Here is a 19,205-nt window from a genome sequence, read left to right as displayed (position 1 = left end):
AAACTCATACAAATTATATTTAAGAAAAATTATATATGGATGCATATATATTTTCAGTTTGTGATTAGTCATTTTATTTATACACAATAAATATATACTCATACAAATTATATTTAAGAAAAATTATATATGGATGCATCAGATCACTACTTTTTGATTTGGACACCACCAAGACATTCTGTTAAATCTCTCAAATCACTATCAGAAACTCTGAATAATTCTTTCCCTTTGAGTGTTTTGTAATTGCAGTCTCTTCTGGCCACTGTGTCAACAGTGTTATTTCTTGACTTCTTCCCGGTTTGTTTTCCAGCTTCCAACTATGCCAGAAGGTATAGTTTGAAATCAACTTTTCAAGTTGCCCCATGGACATTAATTTTATCTTTTCACATAATTTCTCAAGCTTGTAATAAAAAATTGATCCTATCCTGATATTCCCTAATTTTAGCCACTCATTTTCAATAATTGCATCTCATTCAAACATATATTTTCTTGCCATTTCTACTTCCTTCACCTGTAACCATGTGTCTAGCCTGTTACTTCCACTGCAAGTTCTCTGAATCAAGCACTGAATTTTTTCACTTTAACACTTTAATAGCAGATTGTTTACTGAGTACAGATAAAAAACAGCAATAATTCTGTATTTTGTTGTGTATTGTTTTGCAATTTTATGTTACAGCATTACTACATAATCAGTCACCTTTCTACTTTCTACCCTTTTTGAAGCAACAGTCTACACTGATAACTGTCTGCAAGGTAAGTACAGACATGAGGGTCATAAAAGGTTCAGCAATTGTGAAAAAAATGGTACTATTCATAACGAATTTCTAGGATTAAAAGGAAGTGAAAAAAAAACCAGTTTTGATGCAGCCTGAGAGATATGCAGGGTGAGAAGATCTGACTCAAGTTTTGGTGCCTAGGACTTAGTAAGAATGCTCTCCAAGGTGACTCACATTTGACTTGCCATGGTACAAAATGCCCAGTGGCAGCCAGGCAGAGATGAGACACGGGTGAAGAGAAGCCACCTTCCCTGCGCCAGAATGTAATAGGAATCAGAAAAAGGGCAGCACAAACCCACAGATTTCTAACAAGCTCCATACACAGGCCCTCAAACTAACTTTCAGAACAGTCTTTTAATCAGCACTGTGATGAAAAGAAAATACACTCACAGAGCCACAGAATCAATGGGGTTAGAGGGGACTTTTAAAGCCCTTCTAGTCCAACCCTCTTGCAATGAACAGAAACATCTTCAGCTAGATCAGGCTTTTCAATGACCACAAATTTGTGTCTCACGGAGGAGGTGCTGTATCACTCATAACCAAATTCAGCACAACTGGCACTGTGCACTGGTACATGGAAAGTGACTCTGGACCCAGCATGAAGAGAGTTCTGTGCATCATAGGTCCCAGACCTGCTCTCTAGTTATATTTCTATAAAGCTGTCTAGCTCACCAGTTTCTGCTCTCAGGGACACAAACATGAGCAAGCAACACCATAGCCCCAAATGAAATCAGTCCCATGAACCACATTTGTGAAGTGCTAAGATCTCCTGAAAAAGTTCGGACTGCACTTTCAGAGTATCTTGAAGACTATCTGAGGCTGGAGAACAGCACTTGATAAGAACTGATCCTACTCAAGAGAAGTCCAGCTCCCTGTCACAGGGCCTTGGTCACCTTTTGCCAGACCACAAATCACACACCAAAGGTCCTGCTACTGTGTAATTTTTGTAACTGGAGAACAAATGGTAAACAAAATTATGGTGAGTATCCAAACCAGGTTTTAGAGAGTTCCTTCTATCCCATAGTGGATGACCAAGAGTCAAACACTGTAGAATGCTGTGTATGGAAGGTGCCAAAACCAATCAATTTTCAAATGATACCAAGCTCCAAACAGAAATATCCTATATATTTATTTGATTTATTTTTATTTAAATGAAAATGTCTTCTGTAAACAATAATAGATTGGATTGGGACGAATAAGGAAAACAATAGATTGTCCTTCTCTTGCATGTTACCAGACAGTTGTATGAATTGATTTCTGTTCACTTTATGATTCAAACCCTATTCATTTATTCTACCTCTTGTTCAATTTGTTACACTTGCTTCATTCTCAAAATATGATCTCAAATGGATGGGCTCTTCAGAAGAATGTCACTTTATGCACTAGTTTAATTACTTTTAACTTTAATTTCTGACTGATTCACATTTTAGCATAGCAGACACTTCAATACTCAGATGAAGAAATCCCATTTAAAATTTTTATTTATATAAATAGCTATGGGGGAAAAGATTTAAGATTCACAGTTTTGAATAGGAAAAAAAAAAAAAAGAAAACCAATATTGTTTGAGCAACTGTGTACAGATTTACCACAGTCTAAAAACCTTCAGAAAATTACTTCAGATACAGAACACTGGAAGATTGAGATAGCCTGCCAAAAAAAAAGTGAGTGCATCAGCTGTACTCTAAACAGTAGAAATTCTAATAGTCAAACTGTCAAATTTGAACAATAAGGAACACCTTTTTTATTTAGGAGCTGTTCCTCATAACCAGATTTAATCAAGCCTTCTATCCATTTGCATAATTTCTTCAAAACACTAGGGATAATGCTTTGCCATTTTTGTATTTTTTTCCTACATTATGAGAATGCTTCTATCAAGTGTGCCTTTACAGTGCTAAATAAGAAATTTTGTTTTCAAGAAAGCATTAAATCTCTTTGTTATCTCTTGGCCTTACTGGCAAAATACGACTTTCTTCTGAGACAATGGGAGTGTGCTCACTTTCATGAAATGTGTTTAGCGGGTGGAACCCAAATCCCAAGTCAAAAGCTGTAATAGTGCATACAACTACATCACTTTGGGAGATATCTCCCACTTGTTTTGTTACATATTATTTTTAGCAGGAATAGCTGGCTTTTCTGTTGTGCTTCCTTGCCTCCAATGCCTGACTTCTTTGCACATTCTGATACAAATCTGCAAACAGAAGACAGACATCCCCACGCAATGCCTCTTCCCTCTCTCCCGATGCCCTACCAACTTTCTGTTGAATTCCATGTGTTGAGGACAGAGCATGTTACAGGATGGAACTGAAAACAGGCTGGAACAAAAACAGTAGGAAAGAAAGGGTGAAGAGGACTTACTGGTACGTGGTGGGACTGACGTTGATGCGGCGTGGGTGACTTCCTGACTCGAACTTGCTCGCGAGGGTGACGTTGTTCCCAAAGAGGCAATAGCGCGGCATTCTCACACCGACGACGCCGGCCAGCACCGAACCTGAGTGAATGCCTATCCTCATCTGGAAAAACACATGAGATCCACATCAGGCTGCCTCTCCTGTGCCACCAAGGGCAAGGTCATTAGGACTCAGCTACAAGCAACCTTTCAAATAAAGAGTAAACGAAAGAAGAAAGAGTGAAGTGGAAAAAAACCCAGACTCTTCTATTCCTCTAGCTTAGATCAGATGCAGTTAAAAGAAAGAACAAAAAGATTATCACCTTTTCACTAAAAACATTTTCTTCTGCACATTTGCTGGAGACTGTGACAGTCAAAATAGAGATCATGAACAGAATAGGTTGGGATCATCCAGAGCTACTGCAACAGCAGCCATCTAATTGCACAAATAAATACATTACAGAGGTTATTTTTGCCACCACTTCTAGCACAGGCTTTGAAGTAATAGCCAGTTTTTCTCAAACTGGCAGGAAGAGTAGTTAAGTTTTATCTCCTCCATATTTTTCTTCCAAACTCTTCAAGGTCTAAGGTCTTTATCACTTTGTCAGAAAGAGAGATATTGCAGTGGTGAGAATGCTGAAGACTGAGGCACCAATGATTTTAAAGGTAATTGTATCCTCCTCAAAATAAGGAGGAATAAATCCCCAGCAAATTAAAAAACCCATGCGACTATTTCAGCAATCATTCCCTGTAACTGTCTGAGATCTGGCAATTGCATAGACCTGTACAGATCAGAGTCACCATCCAAGTTTCCTTCAGAATGAATAATCAGAGATTTATTCTGCATACATTTTAGCTAACAATTGTGTTTGCCAAGAAAATGATTTTTACAGATAGGGAAGTCTTTTTCTCTTGTTAACTTTAAAACAGTTAAAAATTAAAAAGAAGATATTTATATCTTCTGAGGATACTCTTGCTCATAGCAACTGGACTGCTGAAAAACTTAAGGTGAAGGAAATAAATAGCAGCTACTAAGAGGGTCTGATGGGGTATGAATGAGTGACTTACCTAACACTGTACTCAATATGGTCCTTTTACTTACTTAATTCACAGTTATTGCACTGTCCTTTTGTCCATCAGTCCCTATTTTTTTTAATAAAAAATACATATGGACTCAAATACACATTTAAAAAAAAAATCATTGTTACTCCTTTTGTATGTAAAGAAAATGCCAGCATTTGATAACACTGGCGTCCATGAAGTTCTAAGAACATGTGGGACCCCACATTATTTCACTGACTATGGTTCTTCCCACATGCCCAAGACTTCCATCATGCAGCTAAGCACTCTTCTAATTTTGTTCCTCTCTTATGTGTCACAGACAATGGGTTCAGAATTATATCTGCTATACAGTAAACTCCTGCATAATCTAAGGATGTGTTCTGCATTTGATACTACTTACAACATTCTCACAGGCAACCTAAAACCCTCAATCTTCACAACAAGACTGTTAATTACAGACTAGGTAGTTTGGTTTGTTTGTTTCTCTCTCCTTCTTTCTTCTTTTTTAAATCTGTGAATAAGAATCACTTTAGTGATTCTTTAAGTTTAAAAGTTCACTTTAATTGAACTTTCAAACCTTTACTATGGTTTGGAAGGCACACACAGAAATCCTTCAAATCCTCTCTTCCATAGGGCTGGGAAGCATCCACCAACTTAGTTTGCCTGCTAACATTTGTGCAAATTCATAACACTTGGGTTATTTTGGTCATCTTTTGGAGCAATAAGATTTCCTACTTTTGCTACAACATACATTTAAACTCCACTGTCCATTACCAGTGGAAAAAAGTGCTCCTGAAGTCATGAATTGGGTAAACAGCTGTTCTCCCTGTAAGTGAGGTCAGTACCTGCCCTCAGTGAAAGACTATGGGCAGGAAGTCTTGCTCACACAACAATGAGCATGCTTTCAATAAATAATAAACAACCTATTTACAATGTCTTGTTCTTGTGAGATGGGAGGTGACTTAGTCATTTTGCACACAATTTTAGGAACGGAGCTAATGAAACCCATTTGTTCCTTTGCTACTCTGCATGTTTATTTAAAAATCACAAATTAACTGTGTGCTTGACCTCTTCCACAGTACATTCAATCATGTAAAGGCCAGATTGAAACTGTAAGGAAAAGTATTAGCTTTGTTTTCCTCTAAAAACACAGGAATAAGAGTATACATTAGAGTGGATGGAAAATATAACAGTAAAAAACATACTAAGAAAATAAAATTTGCTTTTGCAATATATGCAGTGAAAGCTGAAGTTGTTGTTGGTTGTTTTGTAACTTTCATTCTTTCCTTTTCATTGCTTCCTTTTATATGGCCATACAGTTTTTATTACTCAGTGCTTCAACCCTCATACATGAGGGTTCTTCTGTACTATCTTAAGAGATTTTTAAAAAACACTTGCTCCTACAATGAAAAAGGTAGATACAGTTTCACAAACACAGGTTAAACTGCATAGAGAGAGTCAAAAGCTGAAGTTTTCATTTGTTGGAAGAAAGTTGCTGTAGGCTTTCTCCATAAAACTTAGACATAAATTACACTAAGAATGCCTTACAATAAAGCTCCACATCTGCTTTATTATATAGCTCTCTACAAGAAAAGAGCCTGCAAACACTGATGCTCTTGCCATAAAGTCTGCCTTATTATACCAAGAATAACCAATATATTGGTCCTATAGTACTTTTTAGAGAAATATGTTTACTTAAAAGTGTCTTTTCAAGATTTTACTTCATTTGCAGATTCGTTGTTCTGGTCTTTTCCTCACAGAGTTGAAAACTGTTGTGTTAACAGCTTCAGGCACTTTTTTACAAAGGAAAAAAAATGTGATCAAATTATTAACAAGAAGGCACTTACTGGGGCACATCAACCTTTCACATTACCTTTGCAGCAAAGAAAATCTGCCTAGACCACATAACTTAGAACAATACCAACAACAGTTACACAAATAAAGTTATAGTTCCCAGGCTATATTGTACATGTAGCCCTTATCAGCGCTCTCTCAGAACAGTCACCATTAAATATTAAAAATAGCACAAAAAGTGAAAATGAGGTGACAACACTAGGATGCAATTTTTGTCTATCATAACTCTGTTTATTCCTTTAAATAGATGTGTACTACAAATTATACATTTATTAACTGTCTTAAATGGAGCATTTTTAATAAAATGCATGGTTTTCATCTGTACCAACTGCTCCTTTGTATGTCCTTAATTATTTGGCTAAGGATAATAGGGAAGTCTTAGCTGAACCAAATTCAGATGCATTATGCACACAAATGGAAAGGTGACTCTTTGGAAACTATCACAAAGAGAAGACAGCTGTGAAAAAAAACAACCAGGAAATACCATTCCTCCAAGAGGTAAGGAACAGTGAAGAGATCCACAAAAGCCAACAACATTTCTAAAGCATTATCCTGGAAGGCCCAATGGCAAAACAGACATGAACAGGTGGGAAAAATACTGAGGGAATTGTGAGAGATCTTTTAGATGAAGAGGGACAACTTGAACTGAGTGCAATGAAAAACAAGAAAAAAAGATTAACAGATCTGATCTCTGCAAGAGCTGTGGTAATAGTGAAGTGGAGAAAAGCTGATGAGTCAGAGGTGTAAAAGAAAAGCAGCCTGCATTGATCAATGCAATGTGAGAGGAAAGACGTGGCTATGTGCGAAGCAAAAGAAGTTTCCAAAGCTTGTATTAAGAAAGTAGCAGTATTTGAATATTTCTTACTGGATAAGGCACAAAGAGCAGAAATGTCTAATACCTGAGTGACCAGAAGGATAGTGATTTTGTTTAGTGGAGATAAAGAAGAAGATTCATAAAGAAAGATGAGAAAGATGAGAAGCATTGGTCACCATCTAAAATGACCAGTGGAAATGTGCCAGAAGTGGTATCAGTGGGAGCTGATAGTGCAGACTAGACTGCAAGAGGAAAGTCAAGAACAAACAAGAACAAGGATGAACAACACAAAGATATTTGTTCTTTTTCTGAATTGAACATTCTGTTACTGAATTCTTCTGATGTCCAAATCTTAAAAAAATGTATGTTACTTCTTTACACCTCCTCATTGCCAAAGCATGATTGCCAAAGCATGATTCTTCTTTTATATCTAGAAGAGCTGGGATTTTTGCTTTGTTTAGTTTTGTTTCTTTTTTATCTGCTCTTCAATTTCAATTACTTGCAATTGCCTGAATGCCTTCTTAGGCACGATACTGAAAACTGCACTCTTACATCAAAATAAAGCCCATTCCAACTGAGATGAGAGTAAATGCAACACTGAAAATTCACAACCCATCTAAAATTAACTTTATAGGCAAGTGGCAAAAATATTTTAATAACAGTAAATTAATGCAGTGGCATGCCTGAAGTAAATTTCATCATTGCTAATTTGCTTCTTAATAGCTTTTTCTGTTAATCAGTACTCTCAAAAAAAAAAAAAAAAAAAAAGAAAAATCCAGTCATTTTCATTATGGTCAGAGCTCTTGAGTTTTTTCTCTTTTGAAACCTTTTTGAAAAATGTATTCTCCTTCCTCTTTCCTTATTTTTCCACATAATTTTCAAGACAAAAATTAGATGCAAGTGGAAAGACAGTCTGAGAAATAGCACTTGTCTACCAAAGAATGTTTTTGAAAACCTCCTCAAATCTAAAATTCTTTGACCAATATATGTTTGCATATTGATAAGCAATAGAATACATTAATATTAATTAGATCACAGAAAAATGGTTCAAGCTTAATGATTTCTGAAAGGAAAATTAAGCAGGTTTCAAATTATTCCTCAAGCTTCATATGTACATGGTGCTTTGCAAAAATATTTGCAATTTTCGTTATGGGCTTACAAATCTATTTTAAAAAGCATAATTCACGCTTAATTCAGAAAAAAAGACTAATAGGCAATAGCATGGAAAATTGCATAGGGGTATGACTGTGAAGAATGATTACTGAGCTGAAAAGGACTGCAAATATTTTTGCATAGCACCATGTACATAAGAAGCTTGAGGAATAGTTTAAAATCAGCCTAATTTTCCTTTCAGGAAACATTACAGCTTGAACCATTTTTCTGTGGTCTAATTAATAAAGGGATTGTTGAATAAATTGAAGGGAAAAGTAGGAAGAAGAAGAGTCTGTGGGTACCTTTCTTTTTGTCTTCCAGTAAAGAGTAGTTGATATTAAAACATACAAGGAGACTTTCCAACTCACACTAAAGGTAACCATGTAACCTGTCTTCTCATAAGCGCAGACAAAAAAACATGCTCATTTCCAAAGTTCTCTCTCTGCAACCAGTAACTTTTAGTTCAGGGATTTCCTGAGCCAAAAGAAATTCTTTTTTGTAGAGAAAAGGTGTTTGATGTTCTGTTCCTCCTCAAATATGAATTACAGTAACATTTCAGCATACATTCTTTCTTCCCACTACACACAAGGAAAGAAGGACCTTAATAAACAGTCCTCACACTCTGAAAAACACACTCCCATGCTAGAAAGAGAAGTCTCAGGTTGTCTCACAGGTTAACTGCATCCAGAAGAACACATAATCCATTTTCTCAGAATTGTCTGCCTTACACAGACACAGATGAAGGAGAGAGGGCAGCCTGGGAAGTAGGTGACACAGCTTGGAAAACAACCATGGGCAGAAGTGATCCCTCACTCAGCCAACCTGGAGCTTTTCAAGCCTCAATAACATGATTGACTGATGGCTACTCAAGACTTTGTGCTAAGCTGAGCAGAGCTCAGGGCTGGCACAAGGCAGTAGCTGCATGAAAATAGTTCCAGGCACACGGATGGCCCAAGCCAGAAAAGCAATTAAATACAATAGAAAGCATTCTGCTGGATCAGAACTTTTGGTCTCAGCCTCAATAATGTACATTGGTATCTGTACAGTAACATTTCTTAGACAAAAGCATTCCTCACTTTCTGGCCTAATATACTGATTGATACTCTGTGTTTCAGTATGGAGCTTCTCCCTTCTGTCCTTGCAGTGTCCTTCAGAAAGGACAAAGTCACCTCTTGCATGGTGTCTTAGCTATTAGTCCATGACACAGAGCCAGATTATTCCAAACAGAATCTGCCAAATTCTGTAGGGTGTTTTCTGCTCTAATATCTTCTAGAAGCTTCTACAGCAGCACTATCTGTAAATCCCAACAAATGCCTTACACAGGGAGATTTACTTGCAAAATGTCTCAATGTAAAAGAGACTCTCCAGAGCTCAGAGGTCTAAAATCAGAGCCCCACACTGGTGAGTCAATGTGCCTTTCTGCTCCTTCAGAGGACTGCAGGTTGATAGGACTGACAGCTATGTCCTGACATATGCTTTAGTGTGTGGGTTATCTGTATTCTTAGATAGATTTATAAATATCACAGTGCCTTTCTGGAAAGGGACATATGACAGTACAGCTCACTACAGAATTGTTGCCAAGGAACAGACCTGCTCAGAGGAAAATTTGGATCACTTGAATTTCACAAGGTGTTCTATAGAACTAAACTACAGGATAATACATTCCCCTTCCCCCGCCCGCCCCCCCCCCATTTGAACATCATTTGGAGAAATAAACACTTAACTTCTTTTCTAATCAAAATTTCCTAGATTTTTTACTCAAAGAATTATTCAACCCATCTGAAGCTAAATACACAGCAAATTATACAAGGACAATGAAAAATAAAGTCATAAACTAATAAAGAGTGAATGTCTTGGGATCAATAAATCCATTTTAAGTAATTATTGGGTAAGGCAATCATGTGGTTTGTGCAAAAAAGATGCAATTAAATTATAACCAATGTGATGCACTTTGCATATGTACATCCCTGGGCTATGGTCTTGGCATACAGTCACTTCTACTGAATGTGGGAAAAGGAGCTATGAATCATTTCTACATAAAGAAGACCCAGACTTGAAGGATGAAATTAGTTCTCTCTTTCCCTTGAAGTTCTTCTGCCATGATCTAAACTAGCTCTGTTTTGAATAGTGGTTGGATTAGTTAACCTCCAGAGGCTCCTTGCAGCTTCCTTTATTTCACAACTCTGTATTTCATAACCTGTGTTGAAAAATTATACACCTGTGAGTCTCCATCAGCAGTATGAGGTAGAATTAAATGAGGTAAAAACAAAAATGAAGACTCAGACTGGTTTTGGGAGCTCATTAGTTCTAGCATCAAAGGAAAATTTACACTGGGGCAAGTTATTTTTGAGCCAAATGGGATCATGTGAATTCAGTATGGCACTGCTCAGTGTCTAGGTTAGAAGAGGATTTGGGTCATCTGTAAGGAAACTTCTGATCTGAAATTATTTACTGGAGGGGGTTTTGAGTGAAGAGGTGGGTGTTAAATGACGTAAATGAGAATTTTCAGAGCTGCTAAACAGAAAAATAAAACCTGTATCCTTCCCCTACTGTTCCAAAGAAAAAACATTGAAGTTAATGTGCTTTTTCATGAGCTGCTTCTCACTCACCAATAAAACATTGCGTTTCATTGTTGATGGGGCATTTAATCAAAACCACCTTTTATTGTTTTCTTTAAATAGTAATTTCCACAGTAGGAATTTAATTACTATGTGAACCTGTGTGTGCAGGCACTTAAAAAAGAGCTAATCACTCACACAAGCCCACATAGCAGTGGAGGATTTTTCCCAGCCTCCCCACCACTGACACCCAAAAAAGAAAAATATTCATCAGAAAGTTCTCTTTGATCCCTGGTGTAGGAGGACATCTTTGTCTCACAGTGCCATCATATGACATATACTGAATGGATTGGGTGATACTTTAACAAGGATAAATGACACATGCTCAAAATATTTAAGGGAACAAAAAACTCTATTAAAAAAAAAAGTTTGACCTAAGTGTTTTAACCTCAAGAATCAACATTTGATACTTTTCCTAATTTAGTAATTTAAGGTAAATTTCACCTAATTGCAGAAACCTAGAAGTTAGCCAGCCTCATTTAAGTTAGGTTTTTAGACTCCTGCTAAACACAGGAGGTAAATAACCTCAGGGCTGCAATTCTTCATATTTTAAAATTGGCACACAGGAGAGGCTGAATCACACACTCTTGAACCTGTCTTAATTCTCCTGGTGGAACAGAGAGGGACATTTAATTTTAAGTTTAACCTGGACACCTCATAAACAGACAGCTGAAGAAAGTTGAGATGAATTCAACTCTCAGCCTGGCAAAGTTGACACACTTTTACCTCTATGTAAAATGAGCTACACTCTTGTGCATAAATCATCAAAAACACTGGTGTTGATGGATGGGACCCCATCAGAAGATCATTCTATTTGTAGAACTGCAGAAATTTCTTCAGATGTTTTAATGTAATGGTCTTTGAATCTAGCCTGCAATCTTTGAAATGACCTTTCAGTGGCAGAGTCATGCTTCATCTTTTGACCACAGTTCATGTTCTTACACATCGATGAAAGCCAGATTATCTGCTTTGGGAAGAGCTTGGAACCAATCAAAAAGGATCATAGCAGCTTCTAAATAGCACCACTGATCTGTAACAATCTTATAGTTTTACTGCTAGAAGCAACCTTATCTAGCCTCTACAATAATGATGTATCAGAGTCTTCCCAATGGCTCCCGCACTATTAATGAAATTTAATTGTTGCCCATATCATTTAAACCCCTACCACCACAAGGTATGTTGATACTTTTTGCACAAAGAGGAGATACATTTTAAGCCTGTAGTTTCTACTGGATGCCCCAGCTTCTTGCAATCAGCACCAAGGCAGATACAATCAAAATAAAAATTGTTAAACTCCCTGCTCCATATGGACACAGTAGACAGGATAAAAAAAAAAAAAAAACCAACAAAACAGTGGGTCAGGTTTTAAAAATGTATCTTTTCTTAAGTTGGGAAAAGCAGACAGACTGCTTCCTTCAGCACTTCTCAGTCTAACAATCATTTATGTTGGAAAAGACCTCTCAGATTGTTGAGTACAACCAACCTTTGGCTGATCACCACCTTGTCAACTAGACCATAGACTAAGTGCCACATCCAGTCATTTCTTGAACAATTTAATTGGCTGTATTGTCTCTTAGACTGAGAAGTGTGTGATTCTGTGACTCTGTGATATAGACAAATACCTGAAAAAAGCCAATTTATTGATTTTTTTGAAACAGTAAATCAAGAAATGACCACATGAAAGATAAAAGGCTAAGGGAACACCAAGCTTTGTATAAAGACTGTGTAGAATTGCAGGCTTTAATAGCTAAAAAATAGCTTGCTTCTTTGTGAAGAAACTTAAAGCACTGCTACCATCACAGAGACTTGAATACTAACTGCAAATACTAAATGAATACTAATGTGCAACATCACAACTTGTTCTCATGCTCAAATCAAAAATAAATATAAATCTGCCTGTAAAGTAAAGAAAGTTTCCATATGACAGCCGGGACATACAGATATTTTATACCTTATAGGTTCCAATGTTTGAAGAGCTCACTGTATTAGATAATCATTAATACCTTACTCTAAAATGATAATGCTGCTGTGTTCCTTTGCTTGTTCACCAGTTTGATTTTAAGAACTGCCATTTCTATAGACTGAACACAAGACAATGTAAGATAATGATTTTTGCAAAATTTACCCAACTCTTATGGCAGGAGCAAACCTCCACAGCTGGCAGTGGAGATTGCATACAAAGGGAAATGAGGCTCTGTGACTGCACAGATCTATAAACAAGGGACTAAAAGACTTCACCTTGGCTATAATTGGGAAGGGGTTTATTAATACTCCTTATTGGCCTTTGTACTTCACCATCACAAAGCTGCAGATCTTTGCAGGGAAAGTGAAATTCCTCCTCAGTGAGTTCAAAATACACATTCACATAAAATGATTTTTCTGAAGTCTTTCAGACAGCAAATCCGGACACTTGTGAATAACTTCTTCATACAACAAAGGGAATTAGCACAAAGAGAAAGGCAGCTGGTTTGCACTGAACTGAGGATTTTAGCAAATTATCTAAGCATTTAGTGAGTCTTCTGATTCCTGTATAGACAGCATTTCAGCAAGTCAGTCAAATTTTCTCAACACTACAAAACAAATCATAACAAAAGCTAGGATCAGAACTCAAGAGTATTCTGTACAGCTTTGTTACCTTCACTGAAAATCTAAGTTTAAAAAAGGACATTTGTAAATAAAATGGTTAATGAAATTAATGAAAAATCACTCTGCAACTCATGCAAAATGTAACATTTTCTATTCCTAGATTTAAGGTGGAAATCTACAAGCAATATCTGATTGTTATTCAACATCAGACGAACCATGAATAGGAATTAGATACTATTTCACTGTTGGTTTAAATTGCTTCAGAGAAAATTCTTAACTGCACTACAATTTAAAGAAGACGATTCAGGATAAATTTGAATTTCTGGTGTTTTCATGACTAGAAAGATTTTGATCTTATTTTCAAAAAATTAGCAAATGAATGCCTGATGATGTCAAGAATATGACAAAACCCAAACAAAGACTAATTGCTCTCAGATGAAGGTGAATCACTTATGGGAAGGAAAGATTTCAATGTTCAGTCTAATGACTTTCCTTCATTTCATTCAATGATCTCTCCCACTGTGTCTAACACTCATCCCTCTCTCAGAGACACACTGACAAAGAACAAAGCATGGCAACACATGCAGTTGTTTTTGGCTTGTAATTTCTATAAAAAAATAGCAATCTTAATGTATATATTATAATAAATCCTTTTCTGTAGGTTATGCATTTTGCAATTGCAAAAATTTAGACATTAATATGCATAGCCAAGATTATCTCTGCAGATCTTCACCAGCTTTTATCAATTAATTTCTATTTCTATAATCCACAAATATACAGAAAAAATTTAAGCATACTTACGCTATTATTTGTGTGAGTAAGACCAGAAAAAAAATCTCAATTATCCTTGCATGTTCTTTTGAAAACATAAAACTAATCTAGTTTGGGAGGTAGTAGGAGATGGTAGCATGGCATATCTACAACTTCCTTGTTTGTCACTGCTCTCCAGCCAACCTTTAATGATACTAACTGGGTGCATTTGGCTGCTGAGGGGCACAGACCCCCAGGCCTGGATTTTGCTTATCCAGCATTCTCATTGCTTGCTTCTTTTCTGCTGTTACTCCCAACTGATTATGCTTTATTTGAAACTTTTCCAGTCAAATTCTTCAACCAAGAAGTGGGCGAAGAATCTCTCTTGGTGCAACCTTTTCTGACAAGTCCCTTAGCTCTAAGTCTCGTTCTTTACTCCTTTCCTCCCAAATGATGCAAGATGTGTTTTCATCAAAAAGAATTCCTTTCTTTTTTGGTGCCTTGTTCTTTATCAGTGTGTCTGAGAGCAAGATGACTGTGAATATTAAATCATGAAAATTTGACATTTTTTATTTATTTTTAACATGAGTTGAAATCTGGGGATAAATGAAATAAAGTAGATGAAATCTCACCCATAGTTGTGTATAATAAACAAAATTCAGCATAACCTATTTTTATTTATTGTATTTGTTAATGATCTGCAATAAACAACACACAATGCAAGTAAATGGATCCTGCAAACTGAATGCATCTAGAAATATACTCTGAATTAAGTATACACAATTTAAGAGAGAAAGCTGGGAAATTCTGAGTGAAGATCAAAATGAATTTGAGATAGCCTGCAATCTTATCACATGAAAGAAGTAATCTGGGGTTATGAACATCATCTGACACCTATAGTTCCTTCCTACATAATTCTAGTCAACCACACTAAGCCTATTAAAAGTTAAAACCTAGGTACTGTCAACAGCTGTGATTTCTGAAAAGATCAAGAATCTCTTCAGAAAGGATTTAATTAGAGGGAAACTAAAAATCCATAAATGCTTACAGCTTGGCTAATTATTCCTCAGTAGGGGAAGCGTGATAATCATCTACCAGTATGCGCAAGATGTTCATATCAAAGAGGGATGTATGGGGACACAACTAGAAATAATACAATTGAAATGAAGTCATAGTGAACATCCAGCTTATCTAGGCCTATACAGACTGTACTGTATGACAGTGACAAGTTTTTGAGGTAAATGTGCTAAAAGTTACATCATTTCATTATGGCACTACTGAAACACTGGAAAGCACATTGTGAGGATGTTGACAGGAAGATGGACAGGATGTATTAACATATGTGTGTCTTTTTTAACTCTAACATCATACTGCATTGAAGGACAACTAATTAAAAAGTGGTGTTACATTCGAGGGTTTCAAATGACGGCTGCAAAGTCTGTTTTCCTGTCATCCTTAAGAACAGATGGGGTGGGAGAAATATTTTTTAATGTTCTGAAACCACTTAAAAAAACCAGAATTTTGAATTTCAGCTCAAAGAGAAATTGTGTACCTTCATTCACATTGTCTTTAGAATTTTACTAAAACTAAAAAAAATGTAGACAGCAGCAGTGTTGAACCAATTTTACTCATGCTACAAACTCAGGTATTTAACGTCCTTTCTGTAATAATCATACGATGATCAATGTCAACAACATACTTTGCAGTAACAAGCACACCCATGAATAGCAAAACAGTGCAAGCTTGACAGAAAACACTTGTTTTAGAAAAAAAACATTTCAGACAGTCATCCTTTCATGATGAACTCTCAGTTCTGTTACTACACTGCAATCATATCTAGTCATGTTATTTTGGCATTGGTCTGCTCCTCATCACAGACAATCACAGCTAAGCTTCCTGTGGATAACTAACAAAACAAACCCTTTCACAGGAAATACTTTGGCAGCTGCACATTCAGCCTCCATGAGAATGACAGGAAGAACCACCTCACTAAAGGGCAGCAAATTCCAAAGTACAACATAGTGGTTGTGCTTTTATACCATTCTAGGTGGTTTTGAAGCACCTGCCCCAACTGCCCCTATTTACTTTACATTGTTTCACTTCACAAAATGGTTTGTTCTGCATGAACTAGAAACCTGTTAAGGGAAATTAAAGCAGTAGCTCTTCCCAAGATGTACACCAAAGTTAAGACAAACTTTTACAGGCATATCAGTTTGTAAATCAACATTTGATCTTTCAGATCTATGGAGGCATTTTGTATGGTAGAGACATTTAGTATGAGGAACAAAATCACTTCAAGTAAAAATCTCAAAAACATTAAGTATAGATGCAAGGGCCTCAGCTCTTGAGCAATGAAAACTCTTTTCCTTTTCTCTGAAATAAATAAATTAATTTCTCTAGAAATAAAAAGAAGCTTTCTTCAAATCAAAACTATCCAAATTCATGCAGCTGAACTTAATAAGCAAATTAACTCCATTAATCCATCAATCCTTTTCTGTTGCAGTGATCTACTTGAAGAGCTGGCACACTTATTGTGCCATGAGTGACAGTGGCAACAGCAAAACTAACTACTTTCCATTGACCTTTCAAGCCTGTGATCGTGAATTTAAAAATTTAGGTGCTAAAATTCTAATCAGTAACTGACATTCTATAACAATAAATATATTACCAAGTAAAAAAGTTATGGGTCTCTTAGAAATGTTCTAAGGACTGAAATGTATCTTTTAATTAGAGCGGTAAGGCTCATGAAATTAAGAGATTCACTTACATAAAAATGCTGTAGATGATCCTTGAATGAAATTAGTCAAAACATATTTAAGATTTCTCATTGCAAAAGTGTTTAAATCCCAGAAGCTTCCCACATTAAGGGTTTGGCTTCATATACTTCAAAGCTGTAGCATGTTAAATTCCAATTAATTCATAAAAGGTAGGCAGTGTGTGTACAAAAGATATTTGCAACAAAAGACTGCATTATGGTGTGTCTCAAAGCTCATTATAAAGCAGCTACTACAGTGGACTGTGTCTGATAAATCACCACAATTTTTCTTCATTTAGTGTTACTTAGAAATTGATCTTGGTTTGTAAGCAAATTCAGAGAATCCTAATTTACTTCTAGTAATCCCCATGGGAAAGATGAATAATGTTCAGACTACATTTTCCACAGACACCATTCCCTATTGTAGAATTGTGGGAAGAGTAATGAAAACTCTTTTCCTTTTCTCTGAAATAAATAAATTAATTTCTATAGAAATAAATAGAAGCTTTCTTCAAATCAAAAACTATCCAAATTCATGCAGCTGAACTTAATAAGCAAATTTGAGCAAGGAGAAGAAGATCTTCTCCTTTAAAGTGTGCATTTTATTAATGTCTGTCTAAATCATAGAACAATGTATCTCAATAGACATGCAGATTTTTTACAAATTATGCTTATGTGTGAAGAGCCTGCTAACAAGGAAGTACACTTCCACATTAATCACAAGGAAATGTTGCCAAGCAAACACAATTTCTTTGTATCTCTAATTTCTGCCACGCTGAGAAAGGCTATTTTTAAATTTGAATACCTTTAAAGCTATTACCTGCACTGCACATTTCAGTGAGGAACACAGACTCCAAGCTGTGTTAAGATAAGCTTGTTCAGACCTGACTCAATATAGCCACAGAATCACAGCACTGCTGCTAGGTCAGTCCAAGGAGGACTGTCCTGACACAAACCATGTCAGTGCTCAACACCCATAAAACATTGTCAGAACATGGCAAATGAAGAGTAATAGCTTTCCAGCCTTCCTTGCTTCCAACCAGCTCTGAGTCTTCTGAGGTAAGAATACATCACCTTCTGCCGAGTTCCACTTTCTGTGATGCCCTCATTAGATTGTTATGGCTGCTCAAACTAACTGGAGCAAACCAGAACAGATAACTGATATTTTCTTGTATTTTCCTGTCCCTGAGTTCCAGCATATTTCTGGTCATCTTGCAGCAGATTTTTCAAAGCTATGCACCGAGTGGACTCCTCAAGTGCTCACGGGACTGAAGGGAGGCTTTGTTGTAACCTTTCTTCAGGCACTAATTGATGGCAGTTTACTTGACTGCATCTCCTCTTTCCTTGCTCTGCCCTTCTGGCTGTAAAAATGAGGTAATGATAAACCCAGCCTCTAACTCCACAGTAAGAGTCCCTTTTTCCCTCTACATATCCTTGATTTTATTTAAATGAAGCAATTCATTACACAATTAGCATGAATTTTTAAATATTTTTCAGAAGAATGGAATCAGTTCTGCTCAGCCTGGAGACAACTGAAAGCCTTCCCCAAAAACGATTCCTAAAACTAAACAGTTTTGAAAATGTGCCATTTCTGTGGGGGTCACAAGTGGTTCTTCTGACGTCACCCCAGTGCAGTCCTAGAGAGTTTAAAACAGAAGGTAGCATCAAAGCACATGATTTAGCTCCCTGCTTTTCCACCCAGTTAGCCCTGTGCTGACACCCACAGCTGACAGCACGCTGCAGCAGATCTGCATCACACATAGAGCAGTGTTCAAACCTTGTTAGTGAACTCTCACTGACTCAAAAGGTGCCTGGAAAAGGATTTGGGTCAAAGGCAGTGTAGGACAACAGAGGGCAATGCAAGCTGGTGAGTGTACAGTATGCTGTGGGATGCTTAGGATGCCTGGGTTTAAGGAGAACAGAAATTGGGAAGAGTAGAGGGACCTGTGGCAGTTAAGGCTGTGACACAAGATAAAACACAGGTCTTCCCCAAGGCATTCATGGCAAGGACAACAGTACATGTTCATCCATACTAAGCCACAGTGATCCTAAATGTTGTAACTACCAAGTCCTAAAGGCCATAATTAATATGTCTGAGCATAACCTCACAGAGCAAAAGAGAATCTCACTTATAGAAAATGACTTAAAAAGCAAAATTCAAGGCAAGAAAAAATGAATGGGAGAGGAGCATGGAGCAAGGGGACCAGTGACAGTCAAGGTTTGGGATGCTAAGCCCAGAGTGAAACATGGCAGTAACAAAAATATGCACATCTGTTTTTCATGCAATAGTAAGAATTCCAGATGTGTCACAGTATCCACGGGAAAACTGCAATTCCTCCAATAGCACTGGGCTATAAATTGATACCTATAAAGGTATCAATTTCTGTTAACCCAAACTAATGAGAGACCACAAGTCATGCTGTCATTTTGGAACCTTGTCCAACTAAATTG

The 19,205-nt window shown here is 36.7% G+C and overlaps 1 protein-coding gene across 3 annotated transcripts in view; it reads right to left on the bottom strand.

The window, feature by feature from the left end:
- Positions 1-19,205, bottom strand: part of GUCY1A2 (guanylate cyclase 1 soluble subunit alpha 2) — a 221,038-nt gene that overhangs the window by 94,004 nt on the left and 107,829 nt on the right. For 2 of the 3 annotated variants that reach the window (XM_071434160.1, XM_071434159.1), the window contains exon 7: positions 3,133-3,287. The exons of the other annotated variant lie outside the window; for it this stretch is intronic. In XM_071434160.1, the coding sequence (XP_071290261.1) occupies positions 3,133-3,287 (155 nt within the window). The remainder of the gene's footprint in view (positions 1-3,132; positions 3,288-19,205) is intronic. 3 annotated transcript variants of the gene reach the window in all.

The sequence above is a fragment of the Agelaius tricolor genome, unplaced genomic scaffold, assembly GCF_023055355.1.
Source record: "Agelaius tricolor isolate 1412-34295 unplaced genomic scaffold, bAgeTri1.0.p SCAF_9, whole genome shotgun sequence".
NCBI lineage: Eukaryota > Metazoa > Chordata > Aves > Passeriformes > Icteridae > Agelaius > Agelaius tricolor.
This window is presented reverse-complemented; position numbering and strand designations above follow the sequence as displayed.